Below are 19,442 nucleotides of genomic sequence, written 5' to 3' on the forward strand. Positions count from 1 at the left end.
AATTGTAATTGAATACTGATTTGTATAATGTAATCCATATAATTCTCATGTCATCATTTTATACATTATGTAATGACAGATTCATTTTATGTTCCACCATTTTAATCTTCAAATCTATTCTATTTGGACAAAAAATTAATTATGTTTGGAAAATGTTTTATCCCACGACTTTGTTCACAATTCAAGATAGTTTTATTTTATAACTATGTATCATTTTGAGTGACAAAAATACAAAGAAATTATTTGAACTGATGTTTAAAACTCATTTGTTTTTACCTCTCTTATTTTCTTTATTTTAAAAAATACCTACCCATTGCTACAGTTGTAATTAAATTGTTGATCAACTTTATTCATTCCTGCAATACTAATTGTGTGTTTATTCATCGATTTGTCTTTTTAAAAAAATTATGTTACATATTATATCCAGTTTGAATCAATGCTCCATTATTGTTTGTTGCCATGAATTGTTTGTTTTTTTATTATAAAGCATCCCCATTCTTATGGTCCACCAGTTTCCATTTTTCATTGTTTATATAAACTTTGACATTCTTGATCACTGTTGTCAACACGTTGCTGTTGTTTTTGTTGTTGCTTGTTGTTATTTCTGACAATTTCCCAACTCAACAAGCGGAAATAATTCATATTTGGATCATTCCAGAACAATGGGTCAAGGTTTGTGTCCTCTCTGCGTCATGTTTTTTTTCTTCATGTGTCAAGGATTTGTGAAATATGAGTTTGCCGTATTCGCCATGTTTTCAATGCAAGTTAATGCGTGTCATATTCTAAACATTCAAATGTTTTAGTTTTAGACAAGCATTGGTTTATCTTTGTTTGATTTAATTTTTGTTATTTTCTTTATACTTAAGAAGAATTCCAAAAGGGTAGAATTAGAATTGTTTGAATTTCATTGGGCAATGTTTGATGTCTCAAATCACAAGGAAAATAAAATGAACCATGAATCTTTTCAACGCTCCATTCCTGTAATGTGTAACATTTGAAAAAAAAAAATGAAGGTGATTAATCGTGAATAACGGTTACTCACTCGTGCAAAGATAGGGATAAACCATGAAAATGTGTCTATGAGACCATGTCAGACAAACTAGCTATGAAAGTGGTTTTCTTATAATTCACTATGCTATTTGTTTTGTCTGGCCCCCAGGGGCATAGGCTTGTTTTCATGCTTGTATTGATTTAAAACAAAGAAAAGTCTAATCCTTTATAATATGTGTTAATCAATTCTAGTCCCCCCCCCCCCCCCTCCCCTCCCTCCTCTCCTCCCCCCGAACCACACAATCTCGTCCCTAAATTTTGTCTTTGTTAGAATATAATATATTTTATGACTTGAAATAATCATCTGAAAGCCAAGGCGGCGAGGCTATGGTTTTTACATGGAAGAGTGTGTCTTCTAGTCAACTCATTTTATTATCCTGTCCTCTATATCTGCTTATTATTATAATATCTAAAACTAATAATATACTAATATTGTATCGCTAACTATTTTGTTATTGTGCAGGTATATCTTAAAAAAGCAAACCGATATTGTAACATCAAAACCATCATGTTGTTTTTGGGTTGTTTTTTTTTTTTTTTTTTTTTTACAAACCCTTTATTTTATTGCCAGTAACGCCATAAACATCATTTAAGATAGACCTATTTTTCTTTCTTCAGAAATGAATTCTAGGTCGGTACAACTGATTCAATCTTTTTGAAAGCTACCAGTTAAAAAAAATATGTGGATAGTCATTCTATTCATTCATGGACTGAAGAGAAAATATCCTATATTTACTAATATGCAATAATAAGATTTGCGGACAACCGTACAACCGTATAGAATCCTGTAATATAAACGTTGTATCATTATCTTATTGAAATCGTATATATAGGAAATTTATCACGATTAAATTAGATATAAATTGTGTACGTTATATCTAATCTAATATTATGCCTGCTATCTACTTAAATGCTACATTATTTCTCAATTTTTTGAGGTTTTTATCATTATTTGTTTTTGTTTTAAATTTTTTCTTGTACAAAAAAAGATGGTATTGTGTACAGAAATATTTTTATCCACAAGTGCAATCTGAGTTCTGTATTTTTTATTTTACTCCCATTCTATCTATCTAAGTCTTTATACTCATTATTATAGAGAGAGAGTGTAATATCAAAAGATGGCATAGTATTTACAACAGACCATGGTGACTATAATATAGTTGGTATGATTTTTTAATTATTATTTTACCTTTCAACTATAAATCTCTAGTCATTTAAATTTAGGTGATACTACTTATTAATTTGAATATAAATTAAGAATATATTTCAAATTATTAATATATTATTATCTGTTATGCTTGTCATTATATGAGTTCAGAGAGAAAATCTTTTATTTATACATTTAAAAAAAAAAAAAAAGAATTATCAATAGAATTATTTTTTTGTTAAGTAATTAAAATATATATTTAAAGAAGGATGTAGTTCATATTTCTTTTAACAATTGTTTTTTTTTTTAATCTGTAGAAATGAATTAGGTGTTAAAGCTATAAATACCTAAACAATTTCTATTAATTATGGATTTCCCCTTTATTTTTTATAAAAATAGCATAGACTTGTCTGGTTGGACCAGTGATTCAGAACATAATATCCTTAGACGTTTCCCAATTACTGGGATGAAAAATTCTACGAGTTACTTTTTCCTATTTTGCTTTCACAGTTGGAGTAAATTTTAATTCTCTTTTACTACGAATCACCTTTCTTCTCCAAGACTTCAATAAAACATTTTAAAAAGTATTAAATATGATCCTTAAAGACAAACATCAATCACGACATGTATAAAATTACCCACAGTATTTTCTGCTCACTTAGGCACTCTTTGGGTTTTGCATGGTCATCATAGAGGATTTACACATTTACAAAGTCACCCTTGTCACGTCCACAAAAAGGGATTAAAACGTTAGCAGTTTTATTATAATTGCTGTAATACATTAAGCCAATACCCTGTCCTTTATCCCGAAATAGTTTTCTTCACTTTCTAACCCCCCCCCCCCCCCATCTTAATCTTAATTCCCATCCCTCACATCAAATGCTACGTTAATAACACGTTACAATATTATAATAAAACATTCCACATATATCATCATCATCCAATTTGAATCTTTTCTTCATTTGTTTTTGTTTTTTTTTTTTAAGGTGGATTAAAAAAGAATATCATGATATAAAAAAAAATAAATCCATAAAATCAAAGCAATCTCTTGTTTTATTCGTTTCTTTTTACATTTGTTTTATTTTTTTATGATCCATGTTATAGTCAGACTGTTTTCATTTGTTCATGACGTGGTCAATATATTATTACTATTATTATTATGTATAATGAGACGTTTCTTTTTCAGAGATTAAGAAAAACAAATTGTTTATTGTTTTATGCGTTATTGATATATGAATATTATAACAAATATTGGACGCTGTCTTAATACATAGTCTTATTCCCCCCCCCCCCCCCCCCCCCCAATAAAAATAATAAATTAATAACAATGCGAAATGGTATGTAAGCTTCAATTTAATATACGAAAACAGATATGATGGACGTTTCGGGTTTTCCCTTTATCAACAAACGTCCATTTGGTCTGTTTTCGTATATTAAATTGAAGCTTGCATTCAATTTCACATTGTTATTTATTTCTTCGAGCTTCGAGCAGCATCATTTACATTACCCAGTAAATAGTAGAAGATTGATAATGATTGAATCAGTTAACCGCCGTATTCGGGTAAGACACGTATTGAACATTTGGTTTGAAAACTGGTCCTTCAAATATCGATCGACTTAATATATGATCCTCATCTAGGCAAAAACTTATTCTGGGACTTAAATGAAAACCTTGCGAGGTATCAGGTTTGATAGGTTTTGCCATGATGAAGGTTATTTATTTAAATCGATCGATATTTGAAGAACGAGTTTGCTGGCCCAAAGTACGTACCTACGGCATTTACGCTATGAGTTTGTTTTTAAATTCTATGAAAAAAAAATATTTTTAAAATGTACTCATCATTGTTGTCATTATGTGCTATTGTCTCAATTAAAAAAAATATTAAATCTGTCAAATGATTTTTTACTATTATTATTATTTTATCTACCATTGTTATTTTATTATTATTATTTTATTTTTTTCTGCTTTTTTTTAAAAAATAGATTTTCTTTTAATTCTTTTTATTTTCAATTTCGATCATTCTGAAATCCAGAAATTACAATAAATACATTTGTATTATCGAGAAAATTTGTCTTTTTGTTGATTGTTGTGAACGCAATTCTTTTGGTGGGGGGGGGGGGGGGGGGGGGGGGGGGGGGGGGGGGGGTGGGGAGGCTAGCGGGGAGGCGGGTATTATTTCATAATTTGAATCTGTCGTAATGGTGATTTGTTTGACAGAAGTTTTGGTGGGAAGTGGTGACGATGTCAATTGTGAATAAAGAGAAAATGTTGATGGCGATGGAGAAGAGTAAAGAGGAGAATGAAAAGAGAAAATGAATAAGAAAGGCGGAGGGCGGTATGATTTTGACGACTACTGACTGTGAACAAAGTCAAAGGGTAGATAGATCTCTTTAAAAAAAAAAACAACCTATACATTAATTGATAAAATAATGTAACAATTCGGCATTTCTAACAACGTAAAAAGCACACATACGAAGAGAGAGAGAGAGAGAGAGCTGAGAGAGAGAGAGAGAGAGAGAGGGAGAGAGCTGAGAGAGAGAGGGAGAGAGAGAGAGAGAGAGCTGGGTGGGGTTCCTGACCTCCCATAGTGAGCAAGGAGGTACTTGCTATGTCTTCTATTCCCCTGTATCTGTTTTCCGACATGCTTTCTGTCTTTGTCTTGGAATGAACTTTACTATCCCATTTTCTTCCTTTTTACTGGCGCTGATATGACCTTAATGTGTTGCAAGTGCCGTAAAATCCTTAAAAAAACAACAACAAAACAGAAAGAGAGAGGGAGGAACATATGTCGCTGCGTTCTCACTTTAAAATGAGTTATTGGCTCCTGAAAACAAAGTACAAATAAAATATAAATGCCCACCAGTCGGTAATAAGCCAAAGAACAGTATTTACTTTGCCGACAGGAATCACAAATTAAATAGCCTACCCATGTCGTCCCAAGCGAACAACAAATTATTAGGTTTTCCAAAAATTGCCAAATGAAAATTAAATTTACTCCTAGACTCTCAGTGGATCCGGTTTCCTACCAAGATGAACACTTACAGTGATTCCTTTTTTTTTTTAAATTCTTCTTGAAATTCCCTTTAATTGTTCCCAAGGGGAAATTTGTCCTTTGGATCTATTTCAACGGAAAATGGAATAACCTAGGCGTTAGCCGCAGTACAGCGCCGCAAAATGAATTAGGGCGAGGTGACTTGCTCGATGCCACATTATAGCGTGGCTGGTAGTCGAATATTAGCCCCATGGTACAGTATTCCAAAGTTTCCAATCAACGGGCAACCTGTGTATAATGTAAGCATTTGAATGTGTTCCTCTAAGTGGGATTCTCTGCTGCTGTCTCGATGAGACTTTTAGGTGATCTCAAATAAGTACATTGATGATATGCTCTTGGAAGCTACATATGTTCCCTATTTGAACCATTCCCCTTTGTCTTACTTTTTCTTGTGTGCTTTTGGAAATGTAAATCTAGAATTTTTTCGACCATCCCATTTTCTCCTTTTTACTGGCGCTGAAATAACCTAAATAATATGTTGTAAGCGGAACTCCTAAAAACAAACAAACAACCCGTGCTTGACATCGATCGTTAAGAAAAAACTTCGTATAAAAACAAAACAAACATAAAGTCTTAATCAAAATATAGATCAATACAGATTTATCTGAATCCTGTCATCATCATCATCATGTCATTGCCCTTTTCACCCTGGGTCAGGGTGGCCACAGCCAAACAGTTTCCATCCTTCTCTATCCTGAGCTAACTTTATTTTTTTTCCATCTCGTTCCATGTCTTATCATTTCTATGTAAATCAGCTTCTTTAATTCTTCTCCATGTTCGCCGTGGCCTTCCCCTTGATCTTATGCCCCTGAGGGTTCTAGTCCAATACTTTCTTTGTTATAGTGGTGTCATTCTTTCCAATCCACCTCCATCGTCTTCTTCCTATTTCCTCTCCCACTGGTTTCTGCTGTGTTCTTTTCCATAATTCTTCTTTCTTAATTCTATTCGTCCATTTTATTCTGAGTAGCTTACGTATGCACCTTTTTACGAAAATCTGTACCCTCCTTATACATGCCTGCAATGCATTCCAAGTTTCACATCCTTCACGTTTGAGTTGAAGAAAAGTCTTAGCTTTAGTCGAAGGGAGATATTTTTAGTTCTCCAAACTCTGTTCAAAGAAGCGAATGCAGCCTGTCTTTCCTATCCGTGCTTTCACCTCTGCTTCTGTGCCTCCATCCTTGCCAATTATACTCCCGAGATAGCAGAAAGTGTCTATATCTTCAAGTTCCTGATCTTATACTTTGATCTGCTCCCATTGACGCATACCTATCCTTAAGTCTAATCAATAAACATTTTTACAAATTATTAGTTATGAAATATCTAAGAAACATACTTTGAGGGGTGGAATAAAAGTATTCTTTCACGGGTCTGGATTAATTAAATTCGTTTCTTGTTATCGGGGAATAACTCACTCGCTCGCAAGCTCGCAAATTAATTTGCCGCGATAAAAATAACCCATTTAATAAATCCAAACACGTGAAAGAATGCTATCTACATTAATTTCTTTTTTTATTTTTAAATTGTTAATTGTCATTGATACCACCCGACATGTACTTATTTACAGGTCTGATAATCAACATTCTTATGGGCTCATTGTTTTAAATGATTCATTCTCAAACCAATTAAAATTACAACAATAATAAAACGGCCATAATATATAATATAATTGCGTTCGGTTTCAGGACAACTTGACGGGGATGTCATGACTCACGACACAGATGTTGCTTTTCGAACCTCTTTTTGTTTAAAAACATTGAACAGTTAATAGTTAATGACACTTCCGCTCTCTACCGGCTGTGTCTTCCGTCGTCTGCCACTGTGACACCAAAAGTGAAAGTAGACAACAAACAGTGTTGTGACAGTAACATTGCATCACTTCTTTCTAGGAACATATAATTACGACAAAACCACTTAACGAGACGTTCTTACCCTTAAAGCCCGAAACAATTTCCACTGTTCATCGAAATGAAGCTGCACACAGACCCCGGAAATTTTCAAACATTGAAAATCATCATCGCTTCGAAACTTACCGGCGTCGCAGTCCAACATATTGAAGTGAAACATACAGGTAAAACTCTAGATATTTATTCACGGAGTTTTAACATTTTTATTTAATTTCAAAGGATGAAAATCTTGAATGTTTCACAATGGTGACAGGCAGTGAAACGGATGCTGTCGTAATTGTTTGTTATTCACAGTACAGTCACAGCACGTCTGAGTCTGCTGAGGCTGAGGTCTGTCACTAGGAAGTTTAATAGAAATTCTAAATGTAACTCACCAATGTCATATGAAAGAGCTGGCAACACAGATTACAAAACAGTTTGAATTTTGTTTCTATCTTGATTAGAAATGTAGTTAGGGCAGTTCAAAGTCTGAAATTTTCGATCAATTTTTACCCCAAAATTACCATTGCAAAGTTGTGACCGAAATCGCGTGAGTGATGTTAATAAAAAATGGTTAAAACAGTCAATATGGAGTTCTTATCATATATTATATACCAAAATGTTCGTCTTATCGAGGACAACGCATTTACATTAATAAAGAGGAAGATAAACATTTCAAATTAACACATTAATTTCATAATGTGACGCAAATGTTACATAATTAAAAGACGTAAGAAACAATTTGCTATATCACTTTTGGAGTTATCTCCCACATCTCACTGAAACAATTGCAAATAATTCTCCTCTTTGATTTAATACATAGAGAAGAAAAAGGGGTTTGAGAGTATTTAAATGAAAAGATATAAACATGTTGCGTTATAATGAGTTTATTTTTACCTCTGGTAATTTAACTGCATATATAAAATGGTAGATTGAAAAAGCTCAAATAGATTGAAATGGATTCTCTATTTTAATAAGAAGGAAAGTTCCGGCTGTTAATACTTTAAAAAATTCTGCTGAACCACTTTGGGTTTATTGCTATTATATCATTTGAACTGACAATTAATATAATTTTATTCCCCCACTTCCCCCCCCCCCCCCCTCTTTCTCTCTCATTGTGTAGAGGTGTCTAAATGTATAACTAGTAGAACTTCTTACCATAATACTTATTAAGGCTAAGGCCTTTAGAATATGGATACAAATGATAATAAACATATCTAAACATATGGGAAAGAAACTTGATGACTTGATGGCAAAATCAGATATAGGAAGGCTGATCTAGAGAGTATGAAAGAGGAACTGGGGCATATCAAATGGGAGGAAATACTAATCAAGGACACCGTAGGAAACAACTGGAGTAGATTTACCAGAGTACTTAACCAATGCTTCGAGAAAAACATCCCGAAAAGCAGAGGGAACCGGGTTGGGAGAAGAAATCAACCTTGGATGACGCAGGAAGTGAGAGAGGCATTATGGAAGAAGAAGGCAGTAAATAGAAGATACTCTAGAAGCAAAAAGGAAGAGGATTGGGACAAATACAAAAGAGTGAGAAACGCAACTACTAAAATAGTCCGACAAGCGCATCAAAAGTATGAGAACAAGATAGCAGAGGAAACGAAAAAAAATCCTAAAGTATTCTGGTGTTATGTAAACAGTCAAATGAAGACAAGACAGGGAACCTGTGACATAAAAAAAGAAGATGGCACTTGGGCATCTGAAGATGAAGACAAGGCAGAGGTGCTAAATCTCTTCTTTGCAAGTGTCTTTACAGTGGAGAACCAGAAAAACTTGCCAGATATTGCTAAAAGAAGTAATATAGATACTACACAATGGCCGATTACTGAAGAGAGAGTAATGAAGAGACTACAAAACCTAAAGGAGAGTAAATCACCTGGACCTGACAAACTTCATCCTTACATCCTAAAAAACTTAGCAGAGCAGCTAGTAGAACCCCTAACCAAGATATTTAACCAGTCGATGAAAGAAGGAAGACTACCAAGGGAATGGAAAGAAGCTAACGTCACAGCCATATTCAAGAAGGGAGACAGAAAAAATCCAGAAAACTACAGATCAGTGAGCCTGACATCTGTCGTCTGCAAGCTCATGGAACAGCTGATTAGAGAAGAAATGGTTGATCATATGACCAAGAACAAACTATTCAGCAAAGATCAACATGGTTTCATGGCGGGAAGGTCTACAGTAACAAACCTACTTGAAACAATGGATGACTGGACGAGAGACCTGGAATTAGGCAACAATTTAGATGTCATATACCTCGACTTCAGAAAGGCATTTGACAAAGTTCCACACTGGCGCCTAATCAGGAAATTGGAACAGTATCAAATTAATGATCGGACAGTCAAATGGGTCCGAGATTTCCTCAAAGATAGAAGACAAAAAGTGATAGTGAATGGAACAGCATCAACAGAGAGACCGGTAACAAGTGGAGTTCCACAAGGAAGTGTACTGGGACCAGTTCTCTTCCTGATTTATATCAATGACTTGCCAGACAATCTATCATCTAAATGTAAAATCTTTGCCGATGATACTAAGCTCTATGGAGTAGCTAATACAGAAGAAGAAAGAAACACCTTACAACAAGATTTGAAAAAGCTTGAAGAATGGTCCGAAATATGGCAGATGGAGTTCAATGTAGATAAATGTGCAGTTCTTCACCTAGGAAAAAACAACAGAGAAGCAAACTATATAATGAAAGAAAAACCCCTGCAGAAATCCAATGGGGAAAAAGACCTAGGAGTATTTATTGATAGGAAGCTAAACTTCAAGAAGCAAATTAAAGATGTTCAATCTAAGGCTAGTAAAACACTCGGAATAGTGAAAAGAAATTTCAAGAATCTGAAAACAAAACACATGACTACCATCTACAAGACTATGGTTAGATCAAAGCTGGAATATGCTAACTGCATATGGTATCCGAAGTTTGAGGGAGACAAAGACTGTTTGGAAAGAGTGCAAAGGAGAGCAACAAAACTTATCACACACATGAAAGACAAAACATACTGTGAGAGATTGAAAGAATTAAATCTCCCGACCTTAGATTACAGGAGAAGAAGGGGAGATATGATCCAAACATATAAAATAGTAAAGGGAATAGACAGGGTAAAGGCAGGATTCCTTAAACCAAACAAGAACATTCAGACACGAGGGAACAGCAAGAAACTGAAAAAAGAACGTTTTAAAACAAATGAAAGAAGGAACTTTTTTTCATCTAGAATTGTAAATAACTGGAATAAACTACAAGAAACCACAGTATCAGCAAAAAATTTGAATAAATTCAAAGCAGAGTTGGAGATAAGCAACACCCTAGGAAACAAGTTCAATTATAAAAATTGGTCCAATCATTAATAGATGAGGAGGAGCGAAGGAGACTACACCAAGTCTAAAAGCTCTATACAGAGGTATCTAGGTATCTAGGTAAAATCAAATCAAATCAAAAGCAATTGGTATTTTAAAATATCGATATTATTAATATCGAATTTCACAAAGAGAAGAAATATACTAACTTTTAAAACAAAAACCACAAAATGCGCATTAGAAAAAGGTGGAAAGTATGTATTCAAAATAAAAATAAAGTAAATAATAGTACTGAAAATATTATGGACTAAATTAAAAATAATACAGAACTAAATTTAGAATATCGATATCATCGGGCAGCCATGATGAGAAGATAATGTAAACATGGCATTTCGGCGCAGAGTTAAAAAGTGCCTGCGCATAGATACAGAGCCCTGAAATTTGGCATGAATAAAGTTTAGATCTTATTCTAAAAACAAGTGTTTTTATTTTAAAAACACGTGGTAAATAAAAAAATAAATGCATTTGAAAATTGCCAAATTTTAACTTCATATAACTTCTGGAATTTTTAATGGATTTTTCCTTAATTGGCACCATTTAAAAGGAAATTGAAAGACGAAAATAATGATACCAAAATATCTGCGATATTCCTCTTTATAATGAAGTTATGCATCTTTAATTGAACCCTCCAAAAAAACGAACGGCAATTTCCAGTCACAACTCTCCTATGGGCGAGTTGGGTCAAAAATTGACTGCCACTGCTGCTGCTCACTAAACTGCCTTCTGTCACTGACACTGTCCTGTGGATAATCTCACAGTCGCAGGTCGTTATTGACAGACCCTTGACAGGTAAACTAGTCGAGGAAAAAACAGTAAAAATTTTCGAAAACGTGATTCAGCCACCTATTCAGTGTATGGAGGTAGATTCGTGAAGAAGCAGTCAAGAAAAAGGGGGCTGAGTGATGGGCCCAAGCCGGTGTCCATCACTAAATTGTTCAAAAAATGTTGAGGGTGTATCTCTGGTACTCTCTGTCTCTCTCTGTTCTTTGGCTCCCCTAGAGAGAGACAACTGCACTGTGAGTATTTCACTATGTATTATTAGTTGGTTTTAAAATCAAATTAATTTCCTCATTGTGTCAATATGTTTGCTGTGTAATCATTTAATAATGGTAAAAAAATGGTGATGAAATAAGAGTAAAGTTTAGGCCGCATTTTCAGTAGGAACATTTTCAGGTTTGGAAAAGTGTCGAGATTTAGTTTCAGGTTTCAGCACTTCTTCCTGCTGGCACCCATGATGGAATAGGATATTGATGATCTGTTTGTCAATTGTAGCAGGTGCTAAATTCTGTCAGGGAGTTTCATATTTTGTTCAAATTTTACCAAGCTACTTAGATGTGTTCGACAGTTTTCCAAATTGGAGATACCATTCAACGTAATATTATTGTATTTTCTTTTCTTTTTATTTCCAGAATGCGTGGTACCTTTTTTCTCCCAGACCAAGCTGCCAGCATTGGAAATATCAGAGGGAAACTTTCTGTTCTCCGCCAATGTAGCTGCCAAGTAAATCATTTTTTATTATAAGTATATTTTAGGAATATCTCTTTAAATTTAAATACATATTTTTAAGATACCTGATAAGCTGAATATTTTGTATGGATAATTAAATTACATTTTTAGAATTATTTATATTTGTTGAAATTTATAAGTTTTCAATATTAAGAGATTATTTTTAATGGTAAACAAAAAGTATTGTAATGTCTCCTCTAACTTCAACATGACCTGCTTTACACAATGGGAATTTCTATGTGGTCTGTTTCTATATTGTTTTATTAATGACAGATGCATTGTATCCCTAATATTAATCTACACACTTAATTGTTAACAAACTTTGAATGATGCTGGTGTACTTTCAAATTTTCCAGATATCTTTACCTGAAGGCCGGTTTAGTCCTGGAGGAAGATGCTGAAAACGAGTTGCTGGAGTGGGAAAATAGCAGTCTCCTTGTAAGTATTTTTTTTTCATTATAATTGTCCAGAAATACCTGGACTGGTCCCATGAAATGATGTTAAAGGTGGAACAGAATATAAACAAAACACATGGGATTGATACAGAACTCAACACAAATATTAGATATATACATCTTATCTATTGTTTGATGTTGTTACCATTGCAATCCATGCATTTATCCTATCTATGGCCATGTGTGGCGTTGAGAAAACAAATGGCTCCACACATCTCTGTCTTTAAGCCTCCTTTAGGCCAGTTATCATTTTTGCTTTGATTTTTTAAATACTAGATACATTAAATATGTTGTGTTTAATGCTGCTCACAAATTGAAAAGGGATTTAAGATTTTAAAAATGTTTACAGACTTTAAAATGATGAATTTATGAGTAACAGCTTCTTTGACAATATTTCTAGATCAACCCTTTTCGTTTCAACGAGATTTTGAAATTGTGAGTGTATACAAATTATAGATACATACCCTTGTCATTGGGTGTCTTCTAGCTTATTTGCACTCATGACTGCAGGATTTTCCTCTACGTTTATGCCCCCTTCCCCCCTTTTTTAAAGCTATTAAAAGGGATAGGGTTATATCATATTTTCTTTTGTAATATACCATGTTTTTGACAGTTTAAACTTTCAACAATTCCTCTCTGAGGTCCTGTAAACATGCAATTTAAAAAAAATTTTTTTTTGTATTCCAGCCGTGCATGTCCAGCTATCTTGTTGGGGTCATTGGTCAAGGCAAAAAAGACAAGACCGTGGCTGATGAAGTGGTCAAAGTGCTTAAGCAGTTGGAATCCAAACTCAACAAGACCAGATTTCTTCTGGGGGTGAGTGGAGGAAACTAAGGCCTAGAGCAGTGATGCCAACTTTCGTTTTAAAAAAAAGCGTAATCTTACGCCTTTTCGTCCTTTCCTGAGGATCGTGTGCATTATTCTATTTCTATTTTTTAAGCCATTTAAACAATCATTAACTCTTTTGGTGAACTTAAACACCTTAATCTGTTTCTTGACCCAGAAGTTCATGTAGGGAGTTCAATATAGGTTGATTCTGGAAGTCGATACTATTTATAGAAAGAGTGAGTTTATTCATTAATTTAAATATCGATTAACATTATTGCTGGTCTGGTCTAATTGCCCATTATCAGATTGATCACATTTTAATGGGCTAGGGTTGGCAGCACTGCTAGAGATTTTGTCCACATGAAAACAATGGAAAACAGAGAGGCTGTCTCAAAGGTAGAATGATTGCAATCCTGAAAGTCAGATTTTTTAAAGGTCTGAATTTGAATTTTCCCCTTTATAATCAGATTTTTAACCAAAGACCAAAGTTAAAAGATAAAATATTAAAAAATTTTTTAAAAATGTTTATACAAAGGTAGGGGGGAAAAGTCTTGACTCATCCCTGGTATTTTCAAAATAATATAGAATACTAAATTGACAAAGGTATCAAAACAAAGCTTTGTTCATTACCTTTCTAAATATCATTTTAAATTTCAACATAGTCACCGTTCCTATCCATACAGAGCTGCCCATGATGCACCGGTTGTTGCATTGCGTTGAAGAAGAATTCTCATGACATGCTTTAACACCAGCGAGTCACTTCTGCTTGTACCGCGCCATCACTGCTAAAAGTTGATTGTACCATTGAGAACAGGATAAGGTCACTTGGAGCTTAATCAGGGCTGTAAAGGGGGTGTTCTACGACTTCACAAAAACTACTCTTTTCCACGTGAATGCACTTGTGTGTGGTCGTTTTTTATTGTGTTGCAATAAAGCCATTTTTTTGTGGTCAAATCCACCTCCATGATTGCTGAAGTTTTAAAAAAAAGTACAGCTATAACGATTAGAGTTTATTGTTGTTCCATTGTCCGAGAATTCCATATGAATAACAACCTCATACAGTCCCAGAACACTGTCAAAACCAATTATCCAGTGGAAGAGGCGATCTTGAATTTCTTTCTATATATAAGTTCTATATAAACAGAAAAAATCTGATAGGCATCAAGACATTTCAGTCATACCTAGTGTATGGGTGAATTGAACTACACTTCATCATATTAGCAAGTCTGATAGCCAAACACAATTATGAGCTTGATATAACATTGTTTTTAATGTGTTGGTCAGAGGGTATTTCCATTACAACGATATGGGTTATCAGACTTGCAAATTAGTACACATTTCTTATAAACCTTATAAAAAGTGATAATTCGTTATAAATAAAATTAAAATGTTTGGAATTCAGACATTTTAAAAAAAATACAGTTTTTGATTATTCTCCATGACAGGTCTGATTTATAAGGAAAATATGAACATTTTTTTTGGTAGAATTAATATTCTTCTTCTTCTTCCAAGTACCAAGTCTGTGCCAGACATCGGTGATCATGGTACGCCATTCATCTCTCTGATCAGATAACTTCAGAAAACTAATATTACTCTTCTCTTTCTTTGTCACCCAGCTGTTCAAACTATTCAAATATGTTTTTCTTGGTCTACCTTTACTCTTTTTACCTTCTATCTTTCCTGTAAGAGCAAGATGTTCAATACATTTATAAGTAATATATATATGTTTTGTTTTCTTCAGGATATGCTGAGCTTGTGTGATGTTTGTGTCTTTTCTACATTGTTTCCTCTGACCTTGTTAAAAAACTGTGGTAAGTAGTGGCGGTGACTAGGACACATCCTCTCACATGGTCTTGAATAGGGAAGAAAAGTCATCACATGAAATCCTCTACTCTTTTGATTTCTAAATCCTTGGAAGTCTGTATGTAACCAGTCCTCTGGAGTACTAATAATAATGAATAGGTTACATAAAAGTGGCATGACTATTTCAGTAGCAGGGTATTGTTATAGGCAGATTCTTAGGATTACGGGATGTAATTACGGCATATGGCGTTGGCTTCCGGCAACAACAGATGTGGTTTGCTGCTCTTGTGATATACATTTTTATATGAATTTCCATTTTTTTACATGAAAATATATTTATTATTATATTATTTTATTATTATTATATTATTATTATTATATTATATTATTATTATTATATATATTATTATTATATTATTATTATATTATTATTATTATTATTATTATTATTATTATATAAGAGCGAGGATAGATGATCTTTATTGACGACCAGCATATATTTAGACTAGAAAATAAGATACCAGCACCGCTCTGATACCAGAAGATGAATTACACACTGTATGTATCCAGTCCTCCGCAAAAGTGGTTTTACACTTCCAATGAAATAGGAACCAGAATTTTGACATCACACTTTTCTTTCCTATTATTTACCAATGACCATCAGTAATGACCAAAGTGATTGATATTTCCCCTGATCCTTATAATTCAAGTAGTAGATCAGTGACTAAAAAATGAGCTTTTTATATAGCGCGACAATATCCACTAAACATGCTCAAAGCGCTTTACAAGGGGTCCCTGGCCAACAGCAACACTTAACATGTAGGACGGGACATGACGCCTGTTAAGTGATATTACAATTTTTCGGACAAAGACAACGCTGTTAACAGTCAGGTACTCATTTTACACCTGAGTACGGTGAGAGGATGTGAGTAAGAATCTTTTCCAAGGACTCAACTATGCGCTGAGTGAGGCTCGAACACCAGGCCCTACCGATCCGACAGTGAGTATTATACCACAAGACCACATAGACTACCAGAAAAATGGAACAGATCCTGTTCTTACCTCTTTTGTCCACCTCAATCATTGATTGGGTTTTTAAATCAATGTTAGATCTGGCAGAAAGTACTTTTAAAGCGATAACTTCTATAGATGTGGGTTAAACTTGAGCATTTTGGGGCCTTGCGGAATGTTTTCTTTTCCCCCCTCAAAAATACGTTATTTTAATCATTCATTTGCATCCAGCAGTGATTGGTAGTTTACATCTGTTGGAAAGTAGTGTATAGCATAGACTATTGTTCCTCTATTCAATTGGTTACTTTCTTTTAACTCACTCAGTCCTCGAGATTTTTGTTACTTTTCTAAATTTGAAAAAAAAATGTATTAAAAATGAGCATGTACATAGATAGTTTTATTCAACTATCATTAACATGTAAAAACTAAAAACATTAGCTCTGATACACCACCTATAATTTGTCTCAGAAAAATGTAATAATTAGGCATGGGGTAAAAGTAACCCCGGGTAAACAACGGATATAGTCGGTGTTAGGGTTGAGTGTGCTATAGAACCTCCGATTAATTCAGGCTTTGTGGTCCTTATGACTCTTTGGAATAGATAGTATGCGCTTGGCTAAGAAGCTCACAACATTGCCATCCGAAAGTTTAACAGACCAACACAAAAAACTGTGTGTAACCATGAATGTTTATAGTCTGGTTAATACAGTTTAATGAGAATTACTCATAAACGTGGATGGCAAAATACAATAACAAAGGCATGGGTGACGTCAACTTCGAACTATCTATACCTCTTTTTTAATTCATTCAAAATGATTCAATATTTCTCCAAAAGCAGCATTCAGCGTGCAGAATAAAAATAATAATTGAATTCACAAGTAGTAAAACAAACAAAAAATGAGCATTTTTTTATAGTGCAATGTCCACTAAACATGCTCAAAGGGCTCCTAGCCAACAATGACACTTAACATGTTGGAGGAGACATGACGCCTGTTAGGCGTTATTACAATTTTTTCTGACAGAAACAATGCCAGGTACTTATTTTACATCTGAATAAGGTGAGATAATGTGAGTATAGAGCCTTTTCTAAGGACTCAACTATGCGCCACTCTAGTGGGACTCAAACACAGGACCTTCCGATCCAAAGATGAGCGGTCATATGACTAGACCACAGAGTTGCTAAAAGTACTTCCGTCACATTTTAATGATATTTCAGCTAACAGTGATAAACTGAAAGCATAAATCTTCTTTATTCACTCACAAAATATTTTCATGATAAGCGTATTCTCTGTTTTCTATCTCAATAGTACAATTTTATTTTTTAGTATACGCTCAAAGCTGAATTCAAACTTTAAAATTCCATTTTCTCATTTAACACTAAGCGCTCTTCAATTTGTGATAATGATCTCATAGTCTTATATGTGTATGTTTCTTAAAATGTCTCGATTGTTCCCTTTGCCTTTCTGCAGATCTTCTTGAAAAGTTTTCCAATGTCAAGAAATGGCTGGAACTGGTTGGTAACAATCCCAGCATTCAGCAGGCAGTGGCAGACATCACAAAGGGCAAAGGCCAAGAGGTTTTCAAAGTAAGTCAGTCTCTCATCTTGAATAAGTTCTTAATTCACGACACAAAAAGATTTCCACCAATCCAGAACCTGACAAAGAACCTGAAACTGCAGAGAATCTGGTACAACGTTGTATAAATTATATGACTAATTTAGATAATAATGGTGGTCCTGATAGCTCAGTTGGTAGAGCACTCACTTCACACACAAAGGGACCAAGATTGATTCTGGGTGCAGTTGAGATTTTTCCCCGATCCCCCTGTCCACCCAGCAGTGATTGGGTTGCTGAGTCTGTTGGATCTGGCCAAAAGTACTTTGCGATAGACTAGTGTCATTTTGAAATACAGTGTGATCATTTCATTATTTGGTATTCTTTCCACATTTCTAAGAGTTTTGTAACTTCTGCATTTTTTTCCTTCCTAATAAATAATTCTTGAGGGAGCTCATTCCATAAAGAATGGCAGAGGCATACCTGCCTATTATTAGGGACCGTCCCTAATTGTTACGGAAGTGTAAGGACAATTACAGACTTACGGAAATAGAAGAAATATTACTGATACAAATGGTCTCAACGTTAAATTAAAAAATAATTATTGTTTTTTCATTATTTACCGCATGCTACAATAAAAAAATCTCAATGCGAGTGATGTCATCGACTCCATCGACACGGGAAACTTTACTCATCGGTAGACACAATGCAGTGTCGAAAGTAGGTCATCAATAAGCATATTATTTTCGTGGGGGTCATTGGCATACATATATAAAAGGGTGTATCTATCATTATTTTTGTTTGCTTTAGTATTACTGAAATCTGATCATTAATTACTGATGAATTTTGTATTTCTTACTGAATTTGAAATTTTCAAGTAGATAGGTATGCAGAGGGCAAGAAAGAGAGTAGTTATGTTGTCTGTTCTTGATGTTTGAATTGATAAGGCATTCCAAACATTCAGCACTCCATTTCAGGTCTCTGTTAGGCGATGTTACAATATTCCCGGCATAGGAAAACGCTGTTAATGACCAGGTACTCATTTCACATCCGAGTTCAGTGAGAGAACGAGTAAAGAACCTTTTTTAAGGACTCAACTGTGCACCGATCAGAGTGGGATTCGAACCCTGAATCTTCTGATCCGAATGTGTGTGACATACCACTAGACCACATTTCTGCACTAATGGTTAACTACATATTTTTAGTTGTACTTGGCAGTTTGCAATAGTGTTTAAACTTGTGAATTTCATGGCTTAGAGTTTCATGTCAATCCTGAATGATGCACCGATTGTATAATGTCATTCTATAACTATAATCCACAGCCGTCTCTGGTATCCCAGACATTTCCTGTCTCAGCAAATGCCAAACCTTCCAACACTCCATCGTCCAAGGGGAAAGACAATGCCTCAGCAACACCATCTGATCAGGTAAATATTCAATTTTTATACCTTATACTTTGTCTCTATACTTGCCTCTATACTTGCCTTTCACGTCTAGCCCTCACCAGAAATATTGATATTAAGCTGCTAGGAGCTGTGGACTGTGAAAGGTAATGAACAAAAAATTAATATATCACCTTCTGAAAAAAGAGCAAAATACCAAACAAGGAACTTTCGGGTTCAAAACCTTTCTTCAGCCAATAATCAAGAATCTTGATGCTTTTCACTTGCTGACATCCATGCCAAATAGTTCTCTGCCATCGGTCTGGATTTCAAGTGATATATTAATGATTATATTGTTTTTTATTATTGGCTGAAGAAGCGTTTTGAGCCTGAAAC

The 19,442-nt window shown here is 34.3% G+C and overlaps 1 protein-coding gene across 1 annotated transcript in view; it reads left to right on the forward strand.

Annotated features, from left to right (window-relative positions):
• The first annotated feature begins 7,023 nt into the window (after positions 1 to 7,023).
• The window catches only part of LOC144958245 (methionine--tRNA ligase, cytoplasmic-like), a 45,143-nt gene continuing 32,724 nt past the window's right edge, over positions 7,024 to 19,442 (forward strand). The window contains exons 1-7 of the mRNA XM_078890087.1: positions 7,024 to 7,318; positions 11,918 to 12,008; positions 12,371 to 12,452; positions 13,157 to 13,285; positions 15,039 to 15,108; positions 17,581 to 17,696; positions 18,987 to 19,091. Coding sequence (XP_078746213.1) covers positions 7,216 to 7,318; positions 11,918 to 12,008; positions 12,371 to 12,452; positions 13,157 to 13,285; positions 15,039 to 15,108; positions 17,581 to 17,696; positions 18,987 to 19,091 — 696 coding nt within the window. The 5' untranslated portion in view covers positions 7,024 to 7,215. The remainder of the gene's footprint in view (positions 7,319 to 11,917; positions 12,009 to 12,370; positions 12,453 to 13,156; positions 13,286 to 15,038; positions 15,109 to 17,580; positions 17,697 to 18,986; positions 19,092 to 19,442) is intronic.

This window comes from Berghia stephanieae, chromosome 12 (genome assembly GCF_034508935.2).
Source record: "Berghia stephanieae isolate SIO BIC M18660-M18661 chromosome 12, UCSD_Bste_1.3, whole genome shotgun sequence".
NCBI classification, from domain to species: domain Eukaryota; kingdom Metazoa; phylum Mollusca; class Gastropoda; order Nudibranchia; family Aeolidiidae; genus Berghia; species Berghia stephanieae.